At 41.7% G+C, this 25,258-nt stretch overlaps 1 protein-coding gene across 1 annotated transcript in view; it reads right to left on the reverse strand.

The window, feature by feature from the left end:
* Window positions 1–25,258, reverse strand: part of LOC117898386 (G protein-coupled receptor kinase 2) — a 61,342-nt gene that overhangs the window by 30,476 nt on the left and 5,608 nt on the right. The window contains exons 2-3 of the mRNA XM_034807741.1: window positions 24,685–24,738; window positions 578–1,064 (exon numbers count right to left, since the gene is read on the reverse strand). Of these exons, the coding sequence (XP_034663632.1) occupies window positions 578–629 (52 nt within the window). The 5' untranslated portion in view covers window positions 630–1,064; window positions 24,685–24,738. The remainder of the gene's footprint in view (window positions 1–577; window positions 1,065–24,684; window positions 24,739–25,258) is intronic.

Below are 25,258 nucleotides of genomic sequence, written 5' to 3' on the forward strand. Positions count from 1 at the left end.
CCAACAAAAAGATGACACTTTCTACCCTCTATATTTTCCCATGCCACCCAAGAGTAAACTCAACTTCAAATCCTTGCAATTAAACAGGACACCCACCGTACCAAAGAAGCAACAGAAATCGATGACAAGGTGACAACAACGCAGAGCACTTGAGCACGTGCCATCCTTTCCAAGGATCCAAGGGATATTGGTTGGCCTTAAAGCATACTCCAGTTTGCGCCCAGACATGAAATACAATTCTGTACCTCAGAGTAGGAGTATGTACCAAAGATACTCCAAAGTAGAAATTTACAAAAATGTAGTTCGAGCCTCAAGCTTTCTAGTTAAAAACATCCCCTCCTGAATGTGTTCTATAGTTGCCACATCTGATGGATCTACGAGTAGTTGTCTGTACCCGTTCCCCCATTAACCATCGTCGGCCGAGCTGTCGCCTCTCCACAGGGAACTTTAAACCTAATTTTCCATCAATATTTAATTTGCACCCACCTAAAAGCAAATTTAAACAAAATTTGCATGCACACACACAAAAAGGGTTGAATGCTTTTGTGTGGGTAAGGGTAAGGTGAGTGGCACTTACCTTCTCTTGCTTTCAAGTAGACCGTATTGGCCACAATATTCTCTAATTCCATTAGTTCCAGGTTGGCGGTTTTTTAATGAATCCTTTGGCGCTCTCGAAATAAAATACTGGCACACACACGCACAAACTGCTCACTCAACGGCTGCTGCTGTTGGTGGTCTCTCTCCTTTTTATGTATCTCCGGCTATCGACTCCTTTTTGTGGTCGTCTTTGTCTCACTCTCTCTTTATAGCTGAAGGGAGTATCTTTGTATCTCTAGACTTGCAAATCTATGGCTTGATGGCTAATTTGGGGCCGTCGTCTATGGTCCAAAGTATGTGGCATCAGTGCTGCAGACACAGGCGTCATTTAGTTTTCAAGGTATTGGAATTGCGAAAAACCAAGCGAATATATTTCCCTTTCAAGTGCTTTTGCTTGATTGAATGTATCTGTGTGTGTCTGTTTGCTACTCAGGCTGCGGGCGGTCGACTGGCTTGTATCTTTGTATCTGTAAAGAAAATTGCAAACGATAAAGACGTATAAATATCTTAGTTAATTGGATTTGACAAGGGACCCCAAACACACACAGGCGCAGGGATTAGGATGTAGTAGGATGTCCATACAAATTACATGCGGGTTTGTGATTTCATTTAAGTTTTTCTGCCAGCCCCACTAAAGGCAAAAACTATTTTCTGATTGTGCAACAAAGAGACTACCTTTCAAGTGGAAGAACCGGTCATCCGGTTAAGAGGAGTTAGGGAGTTGCGGATTAAAGTTTAATTCTGATGCTTACAAGTTGGAAACTCAATCAATTACTCCTCCTTTTCTTTTTATTCCATTGAGAAATAAATCTTTTAGTTTTATGCTTAATTAAAATTAAAAGGTAAAACTATTTTGGATGTTTTCCAATGGATTAAGCTATATTTTTCTCTTAGTTTAAAAGCAAAGTAACCTCAACAGCTTTAAGCTTAATTTTCAAGTGGAAAGTGAAACAAATTTGATGGCAAAATGGTAGTCGAATAAGCAGAATGCAGAGTGCTGTCATTTGAAATTCCCCATTAATTAGTCTTCATTTATGAAATTTCCTCGAAACTTATGTACGTTGTAAATTATCAACATACACCCATATATTCATTTCAATCAAAATATGTTTCGATTATGATCTGGTTGTTATTTACTTAAATTATTTACATATGTAAAAGCATCATATTTCTCATATTTCATAGAAAGAAAAGTTAGTTCGAGCACCTGCGGCATAGTTAAATGTTTTCTAATTTAGGAAAATCAAAAATGAAATGTTTCCAGCAAAATTTCAAGGTAAATTCCAGTGAAATATGTGAAATTCCATAAGCATTAATTTTCTAAACAGAAAACCATTAAAGTATCTTTGTATATTCATTGTTGCGAGCATCTTCCGGCTGCCTCGCATCATTTCATCCATCTGTCGGTTTATCCTTGGGCTATCCTTTGCGAACAAGCAAAGTTAATTATATTCTCCATAATTTCAGAGCTACAACAGGCATCCCTTTGGCTGCTTTTAAGTTTTAGATGCAAATGTACAATATCTCTATACATCCTGTGTATCCGAGTGTGTATCCATCTTTTGTGGCACATGCTGTGTCTCATGCTCCTCCTGCTCTTCCAGAAGGCATCTCCCGGGGAAACCTGTACTTTCTGCCTGTACGTGTGTGTACTGGTTTTGTCACCTGTTTTGTTTGCCACAAAAAGAGCTGCCTGCATGCGTAACCTCTCCTCTGTGTGTGACAAGAGTCTCATCTTGTGCTGCCTCTGGAGTCTCGGAAGTCTTGGTGGGAGGGGGCTAAAAAGCCACAAAGCATAGTTTGCCCACCTTAAGGCTTGGGACTGGCAGGAGGCCTCTGTCTTCTGGAGGTGTCAGTAATGTGTTGTGGTCGAGACAGTGTGTCGCATTTATTAATCATGGCCGAGAGAAGTGAGAGCCAAACACCGGGCGTAGGTGCAGACGCATGTACATAGATACAGAGAGAGACATCAGAAATGTGGAGGCTGGAGAATGGAGAATGGGGCAATGGGTTTGAGGCTGAACAGTAAAGCAGGCCTGGGGCATGGACTGGGAGGCTGGTGCCATGTGGAGAGTGGTGCTACGTGTGGGCATTTCGCCTCTTGTGAAGTGGAGTGTCACGCGAGCAACTAATAGCAAAATAATTGAATGACACCACGTCTCTCTCTATCTCTCTTCCTCTCCTCTTCCTCCCACTCGCCGTTTCTCTCTTTCTTTAAGTTCCAGCAGAAAGCCAAGGGCGTGATGGCATTTCTTATATGCTTCCCCGCACCACTTTTATTGGAAATATATTTATGTATATTTGTTTTTGGTTGTCTTTTTTTACGAGTTTTTCACTTAACAACTTTTATGTGCGTCACTCGATTTTTTGGCTTCTTTTCTAGGCAAATTGTTTAATTAAAAATGAACTCATGATGGGACGGACGCATCACCATACGGGTACGACGTATACACATGGGTTGTAGATCTATTTGTTATGGCCATGTGCTACACTGAAGGGTGGAGGGGAATCTCCATGGATCATTGGCCGCTGCCTTGCGGCGCACATCAATCAGGCACCAGAAGCAAAAAAGAGAAAAGTGTGGCCAGGCGAGCGAGTGTTTATTTCCAAAACAAAAAAATGCAAAGCATTAAGCAATACTGTGACGCAGGGAGGGAGGGAGTTAAAGAGAGATTGAGAGGGACAGGGAAGAGTGCCGCCTGGAGGACAAATACATTTATTTTTGTTGTTGTTTTGAAGTCAAATTTAATTGTTTCTCAAATGCGTAACAAAATAAATAAACAAATCTGTCCCCAGGCGACGCACTGCGGATGCGGAATGGAAATGTAAAGAGCGCAAGAACCATGGAGGGAATATGTAAATAGGGCGAGTCCATTAGGAGAGACAATTCTAAGAAAAGGTACACAAAAATGTACAAAAATAAAGGTATTCCAGGATATTTTGACAACCATCAAGTACCTACTGAATCCACCATCTCCTAAAGGAAGCGAAAGCAAAGCAATTGGGATCCTTAAGGTGAGAGGATGTTGGGTGTAGGCAGACTGCAGATGGCTGTGGCATTAAGTTTCGCTAAAACATTAAATATTCCTCGTATTTTATCGGAACATGTCTACTCTTTTATTCAGGCAGAGGCCTCTCATATTCCAAGGGCCGGGTCTGCAAACTCCTTGGACTTGCTGGCCTCTGTGGGTATGGGGTGCATTATTAAGTACTGGCAGTCAGCTCCGCTCGATCTCTGCCAATAAACATAACTTTTACTTTTACTGCCCTACGCCATCTATTATTCAGACTTCAAATGGGAATGAATATGCCCATTTCATTTATACAACATCCATCTATACTTTTAGATGCGTGGAGTGTGGGGCATGAGGCATAAGCCAGGAGGCAGGTAAGTGCCGCCTCGTTCTAGAGGCCACTAAAACTGGGAGCAACATCAGAGATAGAGGGAGAGAGAGAATAAAATACTGCTGGAAAGCGTTAAAAGCCTCTTTATTGAACATTTACGCCATTAGGCAGGCGACTGGCAATATACGATAGGATGTGGGTGGAAGGGACTCCTCCATTCATGGGAGGATGCTGAGGCCGTCACGAGCATAACAAAAAAAGAAGCAGAAAGAGACAGAGAGCACAACGATACGCAGCAACCGCCAAACGATGTTGTCAGTCAGTCACTGTCACACTCACTCATACACCCACTCATACACCCACGCATTCTCGTGCAGGCTCACATGTGCGGGAACCGTGCTGTGTCCCTGCATCATGGCGTAGGAAGTGTTGCCCCATTATGAAAATGTTACGAAATGGCGTCAATGTGCATGAAGGCTCGTAATGAAATTAAGCAGCTTCTCGAACAACAACAAGCAGTAGCAGTAGCAGCAGCAGCAGTGATAATGTGGAGCATTATGTCCCCCAACCAGGCCTTCTGCAGGCCTGCTCTAGCGTGTGGCCCATAATTGGGACAGTCCCTGGGAAATGTCAGCGCATAGATGTGTATTTCCAGAAAGTATATATAATGAATCAGAATCAGTCCTTGAGCATCATCAGCAGTACCTTCGGCAGAAATACTTAAATCGTAATCAAAGCAATCTGCAGCTAGACCCAACGCTATAGTCTCGCTCTCCCTTTCGATAGAAGGTTAATACCACATCTAAGTATTGCAATAAGTTTGCCTTTAGAGCATCTACCATTCACCATTAGCTGTCAGAAGCCGCTGCCTTTCTTATGGCCCCCATTACGAGCCACGTGTACTGCCACACCACCTCACGCGCGTGTGCACCTTTGTCACCTTGTCGCTGGGGCAAATTGCTTCTATCTAAGGCACTTTGTATGGGCGCAACGAGGCTTTGCCACACTGATTTGCCACAAGGAGATGAAGCGGGGGCTGGCAGAGGCATTAACTAAATTGTGGGCTGTGGAAGCAGCTGCCACTGAAGCCGTAGCTGGAGCTGGGGCTAAAGCTATTGACTTATTAATTAAGACAAAGACAGTCCCTCTGATGGCCAAAATGTCAGCTGAGGGAAAGGGGTAGGAGCAATAGCAGCATCCCTTATCCCTTATCATATTTATGACAATCATCGCTGCCACAGAGAGAGAGAGAGAGAGAGAGAGATAGAGAGAGAGAGGGAGATAGAGAAATACGTCAATTTGAATGCCAACAACGATTCCTTCTGGGTATACGGTGGGGTTTTTGTTGGGTGGCCATTACCACGCCCCATGCATAGACAAGTAGGCAGATATCAACATGGAATCCCACAGACTCAAGACTCTGGAGAGTGAGCAAGAGGGCGAGCCACAATCATGGCGGGAATGTGGCGCAGCAGCAGCAGCAGCATCAACGGTTATCCTTCGCACTGCCCCGTCGGATTCTTGTAAGTTATGGAGTCACCCCTGCCTCCTGTGGCATTCAGTTCGCAGTCCTTTCTGAATATTTTTTATATATTTTTTGCTGATGTGACCGAAAAAGGAAACGCATGGGAAAAACAGTTGAGCAAAACCAGAGACCACTTGGCTTTCATTTATGTTTTTCTCGTTTTCTTCTCATTTTCTCTCAATTTTTGCTTGGTTTCCTCTTATTTGACTTCCATTTTTGCTCGTTTGCTTTTATTTTCCTTCTTTTTTGTTTTGTTTGCTTTTTGACTCTATGTATTCTCTATTTTTGAGTTCCCTCCTCACTTTTTTTAGGCTAATCCTCACTTTTACCCATTTTTGAGGTTTTTCTGAATTTTTAATTGCTCTTTTTTCTCAATTTTACTACCATTTTCACATTTTCTTCATACACTTTTGTTTTTCACTCATTTTCTCCGCATTTCTTAGGCCGTTCTCCTGCCATTTCAATTTCATGGTTTGCTCTCTCAGCTGCTTTCCTTTTTTTTAGAGTTTTTCTCTCAAATATTTTTATCTTTAAGCTTCGTTATGGTTCTTCCTGACCCCAATCCCTCATGCCCCATGCCACGTGCCCCTTCGGAGTCGTGTGTTAATTTTACTCTGAAAGCGCAATTTATTTGCGTTAAACTTGGACGTGCATGTGGGCGGTTGCGGATGTGTGCGTGTGTATTTGTGTGTGTGGAGCTCTTGTGGCACCAACGACTATGGGTCTGGCACCACCCAGTGCGGGTTCGTGTTGGTTGGGTGCGCTGGCAGCAACGGCTTTTCCGGGCAAAGGATCAACTTTTAGCCAAAAACGCCCTGTGGCATTGCATGTTTCTGCATTGCATTGGCTCTTCCTTCCTTCCCTTCGCCAGAAACATTTTTTTTTTTAGTTTTTCGCTTTAATTTGCGGTCGCAGAAAAAATTTTAATCAGCTTGCTCCTGGCGCTCTCCCCTTTCGTTTTCACGTACTTTTTTATGCTTTGTCTGGTTTTCATTTTAGCCAACATTTTCCATGAGTCGTCTCGACTGCATTATGTGGAGACCAGAATTAGAAATGTGAAACGCTTCTCTGTGGGGAATAAAAAGAGCTCGCTCGATGCAGTGCTCCTTGGACTCGACTCTGGACAATGGCTTCATATTTGCTCGGTTTAACATTTCCGCCCAGAGAAAGGAAAGAAAGCAGAAACGCTTTAAGTGACAGAATCTGTGGTATATATTTTATGACAATTCACTGGAACTGAGAGTACGGTTTCTCTGTGGATTAATGTGGGTTTTCCTCTTCGTTTAACTAAACAAAATTCCCACCACTTGACAAACAAATGGCAGAACGTACAAAATCCGCAATCCGTTTTGTATTTATTTTATGGGTATAATTAACTGCTTAGACGACCGCAAAGACGCTGGCCGTAGGTGTTGAATAACCACTGCAGTAGAGTTAGCAAGAGAATGAGACTTGCCACAGACATAGAGTATGCACAGTGACAGCCACAAGTATGCGGCTGACAGTTGTCGTTTGCGGTTAGCCAAAAGCAACAAACACACGACAAGCGTTGACTTGGCGATAATCGAAAATACACAGACAGGGAATAACAAGGTTAATGCTGGTTAAGACCAGCATCCATTCATATTACATTTTCTGCCATCGTCATCGGAAATTTGAGAAGGATGCGGAGAGCGGATGATATCCCATGACCACAGAGTGTGTGTGTGTTTATAGAAGAGAGTGTAGGTCGATGTCAGGCTGATGACAGATTTAGGTAGATTGCTGATTTACTTTTGATTCATTTATCGATAATAAACTAATTTCCACATTTATAGTGCAAATGAGACATCACTTTCCTTTCCATTTTGATTAATCAAAAATCGAAAATGTGTTCGTGGTGTCTTCCCATGTCAATTGCAATTTAAGTACATGAAAAACTGGAAGAAATCCCATTTCTAACAGCAAAAGACAAGACATTCTCAATATGGTTTGCCACTGGCTTGGACTCTTGTCCTTTTCACTGAGCGTCAGCGTCGCTCCTTTTTTTCAGAGGCAATCAATAAAGCAACGACGAACCAACAACTATGCCAAAAATGACCCACTTTTTGGTGGTGGACTTGCAGTCCGTTGACTATCGATGCAACTGCCACAAGGAAAGAATTTGTTTCTATTCCTTCTGCCCCTGGCTGTGGCCCTGCCTTTTTGTGGCATGACAAGAGCGAGAGTTCTGTTTGTTCAATGACAGATATTGGTCTTGCTTCCCAGAGGGGGAGAATGGAATGAAATGATGGTGCAACTACTGGTACTGATTGCATCGCTACTTCATCATCGTTGAACATTGATCACTGGCACGACTTTGGTTGGCAAATTCCTCAAATTCAAGGAAAGGCAGACGGACCTGGACCCAGACCTAGATACATACATACATATATGTACATATGTACATATGTATGTACAATGTATGTACTTGAAACTCATTGCATACTTTGTGGCGCATTGGAGCGTTAGATTGCCAGTGTCCTGTGTGTCCTCTGTCCTGGAGGCCTCCAATCCCATGCATCCGTTGCATGCATAATTCCCCCACATTTTTAGCTCCACCCACTAGCATATGCATATGCATAAGGGCCCTGCGTGTGTGTGTTTGTGTGTTGAAAGCTCTTTCCTTCTCGTTTCTTATTCATGTATTTTGCTTTTCTTTTTTGATTTCCCCAAACGCTTTCAGCACTTGACACACGCTTTTGGCTTCTGGCGGCTGCCGCTGCTTCTGCTTTTGACGCTTCTCTTTCCGCTAATTTATTCTTTAATAAATTGCATTTAAATTACGTTCCTTCCACCCCAACACAACCCAGCCCGTCACACTACAGAATGGGGCGTGTCACAGCCTTTTTGCTTAATTTGAATCATTCGATCAAAGAAACAAATCGAACAATTTTGGTAGCCGTAGCATGTTGGAAAATGTATCGAATAAAATCAAAAGTTCAGTTTGAATTCATTTTAGCCTTTCGGAACAGAAACTAAAAAAATGTAAATGTATTTTGCAATTTTACCTTTACCCAACAGCAACACTTCCATTGGAAGAAATGTATTTCTCGTTGCTCTGTTTAATTTTGGAATATTTGATTGCCAGAGAGAGTGTGTATCTGAGGCTTTGAGGCTGTATCTGTATTTGTGTGCGTTTGTAAAGCGAACAAGTTATGATTTATGCATGTGGGTCATTGCTGTCAACACAAAACACAAAAGTGAAATAAAGCAAACATATTGCCCCCGAAACACCCTGCAACAATAACCAGCGGCACACACAAAGGGCACATAGAGGGAGAAATAGGGTGGCAATGCAGCAGAAAGAGGGTTTGGGGATGGGGCAAGAGAGGCTGCGCCACAAAAGGTATGCCAGAGAAACTGTGTGCCAGAGAAGGTTGTGGTATGAAAGAGAGGCTGTGGCATAGCCTTTGGTTTTCATGCCTCAATGGCCGGCACCAGGGATGCCTGTGTGTGTGTGTGTGTGTGTGTGTGTGCCCCAAAACGTTATTTAAACTTATGCAATATTTTCTCAAACAAAAAATAACAAAAACCATCAAACACACACATATGCCACAAAAATGATTTATGAATATAACATAAGTCATATGTGAGGAAGCTCCCAAGAAATATGGAGTTTACGCCCTAAATTCAAACGTTGCATTTTAATTGAAAGAAATGGCCGAGAAAATTAAGAGTCAAATTCCAGAGGAAAATTGAGTTGCAATCAAATATGTGGTCCACAATTTGCATTCCGAAGCATACATTCAAGCGTAATATTTCTGTGGAATCGAAAGGCCAAGGCAGCGCATTAATAATTCAATCATCAATCATGCGTTTGAGGTCGTTTTATGGCATTCGTTTACCAAAGCCAATCGATATGGCTTCTGGGTGTTCAGGGGGGAAAATGCCTAAACCTCAAACGATTTTTGGTCACACAATAAAACTCATCTAGTGCCTCGATACGCATGTGCATTTTCGATTGGATAATCATAGCTGCTAAAATTACCTTCTGAAATCTCGTATGTAAGCCATAATTTAAAATAAAGGAATATTCCATTTTGTACAACTTTAATTACCAAGAGAACGACTTAAAAAACGTTCCTCTACCCAAAATTAAAACTTAAGGAACCCTTAAAATATTAAATTTCTCATAAAGTTTGTAACTCTTTTTCTTAACTTTTCGCCGAAACCTTTTCATCTTTGGCTTTGAGTTACACGAAGACCTAATTGCTCAAACTTTTACAGAGCCGCCATCCCCCGCCATCGACATCAAAGTTCAGGGGAAGAGATGTTGTTTATCTTTTCTTTTTTCCAATAAAGGAATCTTGTATCTCGTGATGATAGTCCTTTCGGGACACGTTTGCACACTTTTCTGCCACTTTGATGACTGCCTGCCTGCCTGCCTGCCTTCCGATTAGCATATTTTTCCTACTTAAAATCGATTTATGCGCTGCCACAAAAAGAATTGATCGACGGCCGTCAATTAAAGTCTCCTACGTTGGAGGAAAGCTAATGAAAATTCTACCCGCAAAAATTCCTGCAATGGCTGTAGGAAATACGAAAAAAGGAGGGCGTGTGTAACACACATCATCAACGTCCCTTTTGTATTTTATTTTAAATTTTAATAAACATTTCTGGGTGTTTGCTGCTGCTGCTCCTTTGATCAGAAGGCAGTAAAAAGAAATAGATTAAAAGTCCATTAAATTACATTTGTGCCTTCGATATTGACGGCAATGGCAGCAGCATAAAGTGCCTTCGGGACGGGAGCAAAAATGGAGCAGGACGATGCTGAAATATTCGAAGAGCAGTCGATTCAATGGCACATCGTGAAATTTATTGTAGCCCAAGGAGGAAAGCAGCGGAAAATGTAAGAGAAAAATTAAGGAAACGAACACACAAATAATGGTGAGCATTAAGACTGGTTGGAAGTCTGTTATGCCTGACTATGGGATACCCTGTAAACTAAAGATAAGTGTTTGCTTAAAAAGGAACAGAATTTTGTTAAATTATCTTTGATAATTACATCGTACCTATATGGATAAAATATAGTGATTCCCTACCCCATTTGCGAGATATGGAATGCTTGCTTGGGGACTTAATTTTTAAACGTCTATGGGCTCAAGCAACTTATGCGAACTCTGAAATGAGCAGCATAAATCATGTCCTAGATAAAACACAGAGAAACAAAGAAGGAGAAAGAGATAAAGTGTGTGAGAAAAGGAGGCAAGCAGAGAATATGAAATTCCCAAAAAAGAAAAGGAAAGATGGATGGGAGGGTGGCCTCTCTACCAATAGACGATGTTAAATATTTACAAGCAATACTTAGTATAGATGAAGAGAGAGCAAAAGAGGCAGGTAAAAGCAGTAAGAAAGAGAGAGATACATAGAAAGAGGGAGAGAGAGAGAGAGAGAGACAGAGGGATGCGCCGTGTGCGTGTCGCATCATGTTATCGGGCTCGTCTCCAAGTTATAAATTTGGGCTTTAAGCGAAGACCCATACACACACCACGCCACAGCTCCACAGTTCCATCTCTCTCGTTCTCTGGCAATGGAATTTCGGGGTTTTCCCTCACTTTATGGCTGAACATAAAATATGATGGGTCCCCGATAAAGTAGCAGGTGCACCCCTCCATCTGATGCTCCTGCTGCTCCTATCTATGTATATTTTCAGATCCTGCTCATTCGCTCACCTACGTAATTGAATAGAGAGCACTCCCATAATGAAGTCGACTGTCGAATGGGATGCTACTCCTGCGCTTCGGTCCTGTACCGCGACCACGAAGCCGCCACTTCGGCCAGCAATCGTCTAGCAGCAGCAGCAGTAGGAGAAGCAGCAGCAGCAATCGCCTGCAGGCACTCCTAATAGGAGAAAGGACCATCATGGGCAGGAACATCAGCAAGCAGTATGAAAAATGCCTCTGCGGTTAGCAGCCAGCGACCAGAAAATGTTGGTTTTGTGTTGGATGGGAAATGGCTGGCTGCCATTTTCGATGTTTGCATCAAATAAATGGCGAAAATAAGCAGCACAACCTCAGAGGCGAGCATGCAGGCAGGCAGGGCACCCCGAGGGTCTCCTTTTTGGACACAGAGAGGTGGTTATTCCATCATCCATTTGATTTGCGCTCAATGTTTGCTTTAATTGCAAGTGAGGAAGGCTTCGAGCGAGGAAGGAATTCCATTCGAATCCGTATTCCAGCTTTGATTAGCTTTTAGATAAATTGCCTTCTGGCACTTCAGCATCATGGCGGAGGAGGAGCGTCCTAGAGATACACTTGGGCTATTCAATTAACATGCCACACTTTGTGGCGGCTTGTGGAGGGGCCTTATTAATCGGTCCGGGATTATGAATGCGAGAAGCAATCAAGTGACAGACAGCGAGGAAGCCGAATAGAGTGTCCCCCCATCAATAAAACGGAAATGGGATGTTGAGCAAACACGTTTTGGCCAGATCTTGAGTCAAAAGCATCTCTCAGTCGCACTTGAACTTGGCTTTGGGCTCAGGGCTTTAGGGGGACTGTTTACGCTTCATTGGGCCATGAGATTTCATTAATAAAAAATGGCTAAAATGGAAAATAGCAGCAGCACAAACATCATGGGACCTAGAGGATGGGGGAGCAACCAGGGAGACAGCGGATGGATAGATGGGAGGATGGGCCATGTGTCGGAGTGTATCATGGAATCCTACAAGGGAATCCGGGTAGGGATTTAACTATTCATGAGTGAAAGTCGGGGAAGTGCTACAGGGGGAGGAGGAAAAGGAGGAGGCAGCAGACATCGGGCTAAATGCCATGAAAAAATAAGTGGGGAAGCTGTAAGCGGGAAAGATAGGACGGGGATCCACTTTACAGCTACTAAAAGGAACAAATAAAATATATACCCTATGAATGCGGAAATTCCGAGGGTTAAAATGCTGCAGAGAGAGAGTTTAAATGTCTCCAAGATTTTCAAACTTATCGAGACAGATCGAATTTACTTCCTAACATTTTCAGTCATTGAATGACAGAAGAACTAAAGTATTTATTTTTTTAAGCAATGTGTATAAATGAATTACACATTCTCCCCTGAATTCACCTTCGAAAACAGTTCCTAGCTCTCTTTCTCTGCCTCCCTTATATTTTCTTTGATTTATCAAAGTTTATCAAACAGAAACTTTCGAAAAACCTTCATCCCACGTCAAAATGAGATTCGGCAAAAGCGATCGGACAGACAGGCAGCCAAAACGCACACGTAATATCCGACTGTCAAGTCCCTGGGAGCACTAACAGACAGAGTGAAAGCATTTAAGACCCCACTCCCTGATAGAGATGGGTGGAGAGGAGAGGCAGTCAGTCAGAAATTGGAAAATCGTGTTCCTATGGAAAATGCCAGATACAGGAGACAGACAGGGAGCGGAGATGGGGATTGGAAAACAGATAGAAGATTGGACGATGGACAGGCAGGAAGCATGCTTCAATGTCGAAAACTCTGGGGCGTTCAATTGTAAACACAGCGGCCCCACAGCCCAAAAAAAAAATAAAAAGAACCTTCATATTGGCAGCAAAAAACAGAAAGTTGGCTATGATTTTTGGAGATCTAGTATCAGGCGCCTGGAGGCGACATTTTAATTGAAATATACGTAGGGAGAACGACACCCCCTAATCAACAGTAACAACAAAAGAAACAATGCCCCACGAGGCACAAGGAGAGGCAAGCACCCTCTCCGACACGTTAACAACAATCAGACTAGGGACAGCGTCAGAGCCCCTGTGTCGGGGCCAGAATCGGTTGGCAAGTGTCAGAGCCATGGCCAGACCAATGGATGGCCCATCTCTGGCTGGCTTATTACGAAACGCTTTTGGCCAACAAGCAGCAGCAGCAATCACAATAACAATACTTGTTTGCAATTTTTATGCAGATTACAGCCAAAGGTTTCGTTTCATCTCGTTTCGGAGTACATAAAATGTCATGACCATAAACCCTTTTTTTGCAGACAATTTAAGCCAACAGGGAGCCAAGCCAGCGCTGAGGATTTGTTGGTGCGCTCAAGGTTTACGACGATTTCAATGGATTTTCTGTGGCGGCCACCACGAAATGGCCAAACAACTTGACTTGGATTCGCCTTGACTTGGACTTTGTATGTCTTTTGCCTTTTTCATTGACTTTATTCTGGCTGGGTCTTCCCTTTGGCTTATTTATTCGGACATTTTACAGCAGAACAGAGCATCAGCATCCCGTTGGCCCTCTTCGTAACTACTGGTACACCCAATAGATGACATGTCTAAAATCCAATTACGCCCCATTTTTGGTTGGTTTTTGCTAGAAAAACTTTCCCGTGGCATATCGCTGGGTTTTTTCAACGGTGAATGAGAGTTTGATTGACAAAACAACAGAGCACAGCCAAAAACCATAATTAGAGAGAGGGTTTTACGCGTGGCGTAATCCAAAACTAAACTAAACAACTAACTAACAAAGTTAGTCAGTTTATGGCATGGCTGCTGAAGGGGTTTTATGCAAAACTAATGTCAAAAACCAAACCTAAAATAGTGGTTTGACAGAAGGATAACAAATGGACTAACTCTAACGAAGCATCGTTCTCTATGGGGAATCCTCATCAAGTGAGGACAATGGGACGTTGAAATAATTTTGCTGTTCAATTAGACTTTTAAGGAAAACGAAACGAACTATAATCCTTCATGATTCTAACAAACGCTTCCTCTAATGGCACTTTAGCATTTTGCTTTAATTTTACACAATTTTTGGGATTACTTCTGCCATGGTTTGGCGTCAAAACATTCACTTATAATCCAGCCAACCAAAGCTCCAATTCAAAGCGAAGAGTTGAATGTACTTAGAGATAATTATGGAAATCCCCACTTCCAAAATATGGTTTTGATTGAACTTATTTCCATTTGTATTTTTAACGTATATTATTGGAAATTATGCTTACTATAATTGGCAGCTGCATATTCCTAACCTAATCCCACACTTAAAATCTTAAACCCCGTTGAATTCTGCGTATAATTGGGCGCCACTCTGTCGATATTGTCTGCATTTATTATCCACAGGATATGGCATGCAGCAGAATTCGATGGAGGGACATTGGAGTGGAGAAACCATAATTGGGCCATGGCTAAAATAGATGCATAAATCTCGTTAATGGCTATTGCCAGAGAACCCCTCGAAGCGAAACCAAAAAAAGCGCCATATTTCGTGAACAATTTCTATGGTGGCTGATGGTTTCATTAGCCTTCTTATTGTCATGGCGGCCACTGTCTCTGTTGACAAAACAACAAGCCACTAACTAGTGCACACAATCCACATTTAATTTTGTTTGTTTTTTTGTGTCATTGTTTTATGGTTATTTATGCAGAAGCACTTTAACCACTTAACGCAATTAGAGAAAATACAAAGTGCAACTATATTTGCAACCTATTCTGTAATTAATAATGTGGCAAACATTAAGCCACAAAGGAAAATGCAGTCGACCCAATGTTAACAGCAAATCTCCATATGTTCAATTTGTGAAAAAGCAAGAAAAGAACAAGAATAAATCCATCTCAAAATTAATATTTTATGTAACAAATACAAGGACTTCCTTCGGAATAGATTTTCTCATGGTTTTCGGCCAAAGAAACATTAGTATTCATTTGGAGTCCAACACAACAATTAGCTGCAATTAAAGTTTCGACCACAACAAAGTTTTGGCCCTTAGCAAAATCAGGCCATCAGCAGAAGTTGGCCAAAATCCAAAAAGGCCAGAGAGGTTCTAGGGGAGATAACACAAATTGAGGAGCAAAAGTGCTCGTACGAGTCTGTTTCTTGCCAAAAAAGAAAAGAAATACCAAGGCAAGAACAACAGGACTTTTCCAGCTGCTAATCAGAAAAATGTTGCTGTTCTTCTGTTTAGCAAACAAGAGAAGGCAGAATAGTAGAGCTCCTTCACTTTAGGGCCGAAGGCATGTCTCGTTTACCAAATAGCCAACTAAGATCCAGGTGGAGAGATTCAACAACGAGTTGCCCTGTTTCCTGTTAGAAATAAATCCCCTTTAGGACGCATTTGACATTCTGCAAGATTTTCTGCTTGCTAAGTTGAAGCTGTGCCTTTCTCCAGATACTGCAGTTGAAGCTGAAGCTCATTCTGATGCTGATTCTGACACTGAAGCCCGATCTTGAAGTTGAAGTTGAATCTGAAGCTCTGATGCTAAAGTTGTGGCAGTAAAATGAAATAAATTGCACCAGAATTGCTGAATGCACACACAAGTAGCGCAATATTTATGCAGCGGAAGCTGCAACGGCAATGGCAGCGGACTGGCGGGATGCTTGGCTGCGTTTCAATGGCCAGCGATGAGTGTGTGTAAACACCCTCCCAAAATTATATGCACCCATGCGAGTACATACTCCCGTATATTCTTTCGGTCTGCTCGGGGAGCACCCAATCCCTTTAGCTGGCAAATAAGGGAAGAAATCCTTCGCCAAATGAACACAAAAATGAGGGCTAAAAATGTTCGTAAAAATTAAGTAAATTCTGTTATACGAATGCTTGATGCCTCGCAAAAGCTTACCATTGAGCTGCAACTTGAGTTTTATTACTACAGGTGCCAGCATGCTTCATCTGCATATACCCTGTACAGAAAATTCGCATTGCATGAAAATACGGAAAACAACAAACGAGTGAGCAAAAATCTTTTGTATGCAGCACAAAAGAAGCAAAAACCAATGCAAACAGAAAAGGGGGAAAAAGGAGCTAAGGGAGCACAATATTTCAAGGGGGAGCCATAGGAGTAAAGGGTATATCTGGGGGGGAGACAACATGGCAAACATCTCGGAATAAGTTGCCAGAAAGGATAGGGAGCAGATGCAGGAGCAGCGAACGAGAGAAGAAACTGAAGCAGGACCAGAAGCAGGAGAAAGAGAGAGAGAGAGAGAGAAGGAGAATCGCACAAGCAGGGGCAGAACCACAATCACGAACCCAACCAGAAAACAAATGCATGTATTTGGTATACCCTCGAAGAGAGTATGTTCAAACTATTCAGATGTTGGCCTCTGCAATCCCATAATACAATATAAAGAGTTTTTATAAACGAGTTTTCCATTTGCTAAAAGCGAGAGGAAGAGCCTGCAATCATCGTGCACTCGGTGACCAGGACTAAACATTGAGGGAATTGCCGAGAATGAGCGAACAGAAATTGCAAGGGTATACAAATTACGACTTTTCCTTTCTTTTATTCCTGTTTCGATGGAAAGGGAGCTAACGCTGCGACTGCAATCATTCACAGGGTTTTCAGGAGTACGGGAGTTAGCAGCAGGCAAGAAGTCATTGCCCTTTTTGTGATTCCATTGCGAAAACTGTGAGCTGAACCACAAACCCCAACCGACGATTACTCATTAGAAAAGTGATTGCTTGACATGCAAATCAATCAACGATTGGCTTATACAACGTCAAATGCAAATGGCAAAAACAAAAGGAAAAAACAGTGGCGGAGAGAGAGAGAGAGAGAGAGAGAGAGAGTGAGCACGGTCATCATATGATAATCATGTGATAATTTATTTTGTCCGTCCCACTGTTTCGCGGCTTTGCTGAGTCAGTCCTTGTCCGTGGTTTGGCCTATTGGAAAATACAATTAGAAGACAGTTCGCAGACAAACTAATAAAAGTATACAAAACACACACACGCACACACAAAATTTAAACTCGCAATTAAGTTGCTCTGTAATTAGCATGGTGCGAAAATTATCATCGCACGACACGAACGCCCGTTCGACAGGAGAGACACAATTGGGGCACAGATATCGCCCAGAGATATGGATGGCAGTGTGGGTGTGGCTTACCCGTATTGCCATTTATGTGGCACATTTGTGAATCATGTTTTCTCTTCTATTTTTTTTCTTTGAAAGTGTGGGCTTATCTAATGTCCGAATTGGTTCAAGGACTGGGGACAAATGGAGCTACGGGCGCCTCAATGATGAAGTGATAATGAAAGCGAAAGCGGATTTTGTTCAATGATCTATAAATAACCGAACCCAGGCATAAAGCAGTTGTAATAATAACAAATAAATGAAAAGCCCGGACAAATAATTTGAACAGATTTCTATACTATATAAATTCCAGCAAAATAAATCTTTTAAAAAACCCACATAACTAGATTTAATGTCTGGAAATAATAAATATGTACTCAATTTATGAAATTGATTGACTTAATTAACTTTTCAAATATTAAATAATATATAAATATATTATACAGAATTTGTTCTAACTGAAATCCTTCATGTTTGCTGCCGTAATATGTAAATGTTATATGGAATTATTCTGTATATATTCATTGCCATTGTTGTGCTGTGATCTGTCGAGAGAACAATTTTCATTCATTCGTGGAACACATTCCAACAGACGATTCCGCGTCAAGCCATTCCTCCCATTCATGGGGCCAGAGGTTCCAAACGAACAATTGATGAGAGAGACAGCAAGCTGGAGCCAAGAAAGAGACAAATAGACACAGATGGAAAGAGTATTCTAATGGGATGGATGGGAGGAGACCTTGAGTGCGAGTTAAGAAACAACAGGCGCAGCGACAGATCTGTCGATGATATGCGGTCGGGGTCGATCTCCCCCCCATCCGCCTTTTCTGTTTGCGAAATCGCTTTTTGTGTGAATTATTATTGTAGTTTTTATACCCGGTACTCGAAGAGTAAATAGGGTATATTGTATTTGTGCACATAACGGTTGTATGTAACGCACAGAAGGAAACGTTCCCGACCCCATAAAGTATATATATTCTTGATCAGCATCAATAGCCGAGTCGATTGAGCCATGTCTGTCTGTCCGTCTGTCCGTCTGTCCGTCTGTCCGTCTGTCCGTCCGTCCGTCTGTCCGTCTTGTTTGTCGGCTAGTTCTCAGAGACTATAAGAGCTAGAGCCACCAAATTTTGGCACCAGACTGCTGTATGCTCACACTGAAACCAGTGTATTTCAAAAATGAGCCACGCCCCTTTCCGCCTCCGCAAAAGGGCGAAAACCTCCCAAATCTACAATTTTGAAGATAACAGAAAACTAAAAACGCCATTCCGTGGGGAATGACCATATCTATCAGATCACCAAATTGGGATCCAATTGGATCATTATTATAGCCACAATGGAGAAATTAATTTTCAGTGGCCAAACCCACCCCGTCCCGCAGCATTCACACTCTGCTTCGCGCTGTTTATGGCCTGGCCCCTGACACGTCACTGCCTCTGCCTCTGCCGCTGCCTCTGCCCTGACTCTGCCGCTGCCTCTGCAGTGTGTGTCTATAGGGGAGGGTGGCGAGCTAAAGGAGCGTGTTGGCGTGAGCAGTGTTGTTGATGTAGATGACAGATGAAGAAAAAATGTAAAATTTGACAAATAACCGCTAAAGTGCAGATGTAGTACTGAGTGCCGGGTATAAAAGTTGTGACTCGTAAGAAGCGTCTCACACGTCCCTTCTCGTTTTTTTGTTGTTTCGTTTGTTTTGCTTTTGTTTTCCATTACATAATAATGAGGCGTAATTATATTTTGAAATGAAAACACACAGCGCCGTGTAAACCGCAAGCGAAAAACAAGATGAAAACATCGCCAGGTATAATGTGTTTCGTGCTTAAATTATTAACTTTTGGTAATTGCAATTGAAAATGCCTACATATCACGTAATATGAATAATTAAACGCGTGTCCAGAACATAAGCATCGAATATTCAGCAAATGAATTCGAATAAATTGAATGGAAAATGTTAATCCATTGTTGAATGGTGGGAATTAGGGGCATCCCGTAATATCTATGCAAATGATTTGTTGAAATTGAAAATTGAAACGTTTAAAAGGGGAGCGGGTAATACGGAACAAATTCGAGCTGGGAGTCACCTTTTGACCCATTCATGGAAGGGAGTCAACCTCTGGGTAAGCCTTGCCATGCCTCGCGAAAAAAAACACCACTCCCTTGTGGTTTCTTCGTCTCCCGAAATGTCTTGATGGAATAGAGCCCACACCTGTATCTACAATGAAAATTGCCAGCGGCCGAAAGACATTCTACAGCGATGTGTCTGTCTGTCTTGTCTGCTTGTCGGTGCATGCATGTGTCTGTGCTTTTGTTTCTGTGTGTGTGTGTGTGTGTGTGTGTGTGTGTGTGTGTGTGTGTGTGTCTGCTGTCTGTCAAACTTCATTTGAATACTATGACGATGTATTATTGACATTGTGTATATGTTTTAATTTGGCATTTGCCGCCTGGGCCTCCGATCCACCGGTCTATCGTCTATCAAACCGCTTCACTCGCTCGCTCTATCGCTCGTAATAGTATTCCCCTCCTCCCGTATTGCCCGCCACCTGCTATAAATACAAGGAAAAGAGCAGCGGAGAAACAGCAACACTGAAGCACAGAAACAGAAATAAATAAATAAAAAAATAAAAGCGGTTTTGTGCTTTGACGTCACTGTGACGTCATTTGGCATACAAACAATGCATAAACATTCGTTTAATCATTGTATTTAAAAGTGTGTCTAAGGCACAGACCGAAGCGCCGCCTTGTAAAAAAGCAAAAAAAAATACATAGCAGAACAGAACATGTTTTCCAACTCACAGACAGACACATACATTAAATCCTCACCTATAGAGTGGCACTGGCACCTCTGCCCTCTCCCACACTCCACCTCTTGCCACAATATTCTCTAATGAATGCAACATCCAAGTGTCTGCTGGACTTGTTAATGGATTTACACGGCTTAATGGATGTCTGCCACAACTCGAAATACTATCATTATTTATCGGTCAAAGCTTTTTTTTTTTCCTTTTTGAGTTAGGATTGAAGCAGACCTAGGATGAACTCCAAGTAGAATGTTGAGAGTGTCTTAAAATTGAGAAAATATGTTAAGAGCTTCCAGAGGAGTTGAGTTTGGGATAGAAAAGTGTTATTTGATATTTTATTGAAATAATTACTACAAGTGAACATTTTGATGATATATTATCCCGTTGTATTCCCTCTCTTTCTCTACTCCCAACTATTATATGCATGCATCGGATTTTCAAGCGGATTTCCTTCCACTTTCCCACCAACCATCCATCGGTATGCCACAAACTAAATGCCGCAATGAATTTCCATTAATATTTTTCAATTTATTCATTGCCTTCCTTGTTCCCATTCCCAATTTAATTTGCAACAATAAATATTGAATATTGCGCACAAATATTCTAGAATAATTTTAAATGTTATTTCTGTGCTTTTCGGTGCATTAAAAACTATTTTTATTGTGGATTTGAAACTGAATATTTTATATGCATTTTATGTTCATTTTCATTCTACATTTTTCAGGCAATCCGGTCCGCTCAGCCAGCAAGATTCGTTGATCTTTTTCAGTTTTTTTGTCTGTGTTGCCCATTTGCATTAATTACTAGCGACGCCTGGCGCTTTTAATTGATTTTTCTACGTAAAGTGCATGCGATTTTAATGTAAATAAACTTATGGCATTTCTCATACACTTTACGGATAGTCTTTTCGGATTTCAGCTCAATGTGTGCCTCGAAGACAAAGTTTACACAGCTTCGGCATTTTTTCCTGTTTGCAGTACGTTAATAATTAATAATAATAATAATACGCTAATAACAATAATTCTCTGCAAGAGAGTATCTTGATCTTCGACGACTTATATTTGCATATCTTTTCGGAGTAGCCTTCCTTTCGTATTATTTCTGATTCTCAGGCTCTCTCGATGTTCGTGTTATTTCTCGATCACTGCTTTGGGGTCTTTATTGCTGTTGTGGCGCATACTCGTACTCGTAGTCGTATTTATTATTGTTATTATTTTTTCGCATTATTACTATTATTATTTTTTGGCACAAGGCTGGGCTGACTGGTCGTTGCTATTGCTGCTGCTTTTATTACTGCAACTTTATGAATGGCTATACGATTTGGATGTCTGGTCAAATCATTTGGGTCTTTCGTGCCTCTGTGTAATGCATAAATAAACAGAAGGCCTCCTCCTAACTTTATTATGTCGTAATTGCACTGAAAACACGTCCGATCCAATCCGAACCGAAACGAGTATATTTCTGGGGCCCCAACGACTAGTCGAACATGCAAAAACACAAATCGAATGAACCGAAATGCCTCCACAACATTTTTACATATTCTCGCTAACGAATTTATCAATCAATCGGCAATCGGCGGCAGTGCCCTCGAATACATATACAGTGAAGGTCTGTATTTATTTTTGGTATTTCTTTCTACCACAAAAGCACGTAACCCGATTGTCCATCAACGGACCGGTATTTGCTGTGGGCGCACTGCAGGAGTTTCCACATTTTCCCTAATGACAGGAAAAAAGTGCAAGCCCTGCGGGGCTTTACCTGTAAAATCGATGAATGACTCCTGTGTGGCTATGCAAAAAACCTTTCTGAAAGTTAAGCTTTTTATTCCATTTACCACTGATTTAAAGTCAATGGATTTTGTTAATTCAATTCAAATATTCGAAAATAAAGGTGTCGCGAAAATTGTTGAGTCTGGATTCTCACATAGGCAGAAATAGTCGTGAAAAGTTGCCTTAAATGGAAAATTAAGTACATTTATTCAGAGGAGTACTACTTTCCCATAAAGAATGAACTAAATAAATTTCCATTCTCATTTGTACAATTGTTTTCTGATTATTTTGTCCTCTTCTGATGGCATTGGCAATCCAAAATTACAATTATTTAATTTCCATACTTTTCCTCTTGATATTTTCATTAACATTTAACCTCGAACACCTTTTTGCTGTCTTGCCGGATATCGTTTCGTGTCATATTAAGAGTTGCTGGCAGAAGGGCAAGTAAGCAATGCGAGAGCCATTTATTTGGCCACAGAGCAGAGCCAATAAAAGAGCTTTTAATTATAAATTAAATATTATGAGGCATCAACTTATGCCTCGTGAAATCTGACCTGTCGACTGCAGCAAGCCCGAGGACAGGACAGGACCAGCCCAGAGGCCAGACCAGGCCGTTAAGTAAACGTCAGTGGCAGAGGCAGCAGGCGAATGTCAGCCAGGTCAAGCCGAATGGCCGAATGTACAGGCCAGGGCCAACAGCTAAAAGCCAACAGCAGACGATGACGACGACGACAGCAGAAATGGGACTCTACCTCTGGCCTCTGTGTCTGACGCTGACTGTGGCAGGCACTCAGGCATGAGAAACGGGGAACGCGGAGAGGTACAGTTGCGTCCGGAGAGTAGAGTTGACATGCATATGCATAAATGTGAAAACGTTTTATTTACCCCCAAGTTGTACGGTCGACGTTGAAATAACTGAGTCAATGTTTGCCCGAATGTTCCCCCCATTTCTTTTTGCCTCCTGCGATACTCCTACTTCCATTCGACCGCCCCTCTTTATAAAAAGCAGGAGAGATATCAAATAATATTAAAAAGGGAATTCCCATAAGTTTCGTCCTATCGGTTTTTTTATCGACTTTTTTATATTATATTAAATTTTGATTTTTGTATTTTTTCAATGAGAACTACATGCAAAAACATTATTTATATACATATCTTTGATACTTTGAATCATGACTTTGGCTTTAAATGATTTTCTTACTGCAGGGCATCCTTTCTGTCGACTACTTTCCCAGCCAGTGACTGGCATTACTCAGGCATATTTTATTTGTTGATTTTGCTTAATGCAAATGCTCAATCATTTCGCGCCGTTGGACGTCTGGCATTCAGGGGCTCCCTAATTTGATGTACGACAAATGTGCCAAAAGTTGTCAGAACCTTACAAAAAAGAACGTCAAGACAGAACAGGTAAGACAAAGAGGCAAAGGGAGACAGCGAGAAGGTGGAGTGGGTAGACGGGGCGAGAGTCCTGTGGCAAATGTGTCAAAATTTATGAGCTCATAAAAATTTCAAGCTTCGAGAATTCGTTACGACAAGCGCGGCTGATGACATTCGACAATCCAATTCTGTTGTACTCGATGAGGAGAAACAGGAGGAGTGGGAGCATGTTTGGAAAATGGAAAATGCCAGCCAGCTGTGAGGGGGGAGGCAGGCAAAAGAAACTTTCTTTTTGAAACTTCGAGTGGTGCCCCATAAACTTGTCAAATGCAACTGCAACTAAAAAATACCAAAAAAAAATATAAACCCAGCACAAAAAATTGAAAGTGCAACTAAAAGTTGTTCCTCTCCGAAAGAAAATATGTTGCTAACAAGTTTACTTTTTTGTTGTTTTTGTTGTTGCTGCTGCTGCTAATCGCCTTTTGCCGCCGCCCCCCAGTTCCAAAAGTGTTGCCAACTGCCACGCCCAGGCGCCTCTTTTTTTATAGGCGTCGCCTGGCAAATTACCTAAAGGAAAAAGTTGTGTGTGTGTGTGTGTGTGAAGAGCACAAAAGTCAACAAAAGTCCGTACCGTGCTGCTTCTGCTGCTACTGCTGGTACTTCTGCTGTAAAATAAAACAAATGTTGTGTCTGTCTAACTGTGTATCTGTTTGTGTGTGTTTGTGTGTATATATGAGATGGGAGGGAAAACATAATGTCAACGTTTTAACAAAAGGGCGACAACTTTATGTAGAGGGACACAGAGGCACATACAAGAGGCACCTGCAACAACGAGCTAAACAAATGTTTAAAAATGTATAACAATAAATAACAACAAAAGCTTAAACTGCAGCACAAATGAGGCTCTTCCACTGAGTACTGGAATGAATCCATTGCAAATCTGTATAACAAATGTAGACTACAGGATGCCTACATGTGTTGGGTGCATCAGAAACCAGCAAAAACAAAGTGAAGCTCTAAAAACTGTTTTCACATAAAGAACCTACCTCATATATAGAAGTGAATGACAAATGGAATTCTGTTTGGCAGCACAAAATTAAGCCAAATATTTATTGAGGGAATGTTTTTTATATTATGAAGTGCATGCGCGGTGGCAGCAAGTAGCAACAAAAGCCAATTAATGGAAGCCCGAGCGGAGATAAGAGTTTTCGCCAGAAGTAGATTCCCCCCGCCACACCATACCCACATGCACATATGTACATATGTATGAGAATTGCAATTGACAATTCCACACATGAGCGAGCGAACGAGTCTCTCATCAATCAAAAAAGTCTGGCAGTACAACGAGCTATCTATAGCACAATTATCGAATAAATGTGAATGAATATGTACGAGTATAATGTTGTGTCTTATCGGGGCAGACAGCCAGCAGCGTCAAACAGATAGGATCCTGGTTCAGAAAATGCTCTTTAATTCTGGTATAAAAATATAATTTTTACCTTTTCTCGAATTTCACTCCGAATACATCAGTGGATTGGTTAGGTTGAATAAATCTGAAAAGATAAACAAAATAAGAATGAAATTTGTGTGTTTAAGAAGGGAATATTTACTTTGATTTAGTTACAATTATCTCTCTTCTGTCTCTCTCTTTAGCTTTCGGTCATGATCAAAACAGAACAAGAGCAGGCACAGCAGTGCTGAAACAGCGAAAGAGACCACCCAGGATTAAGGCTTAAACAGCAAAATTCTTGGTAACCTCCCTTTTTAGCCCTTTGCCACCGCTGCCATCATGCAGCCGCATTATTGTTAATGAATTCTACACGTACGGGACTGGGCCTGCGTCTGGGCTTGGGCTTGGGCCTGTGCCTGTGCCTGGCTGGTCGATGGCTTGCAGTCCCAAGGAGAGGAGCCTGTTCTCCGCCTGACAAGTTTTTTGCATAAAAATGTTGCCTTATACCCTTTTCTGTGCCCATCGAGTCATAATCAATTTGTAATGATGCTCCAAGGGAACGAGAAATGGGAGGAGCGGCGAATGAATCGAAAGACGGAGTCATGGGGCAAGAAATATATTAA

This window comes from Drosophila subobscura, chromosome O (assembly GCF_008121235.1).
Source record: "Drosophila subobscura isolate 14011-0131.10 chromosome O, UCBerk_Dsub_1.0, whole genome shotgun sequence".
Taxonomy (NCBI): domain Eukaryota; kingdom Metazoa; phylum Arthropoda; class Insecta; order Diptera; family Drosophilidae; genus Drosophila; species Drosophila subobscura.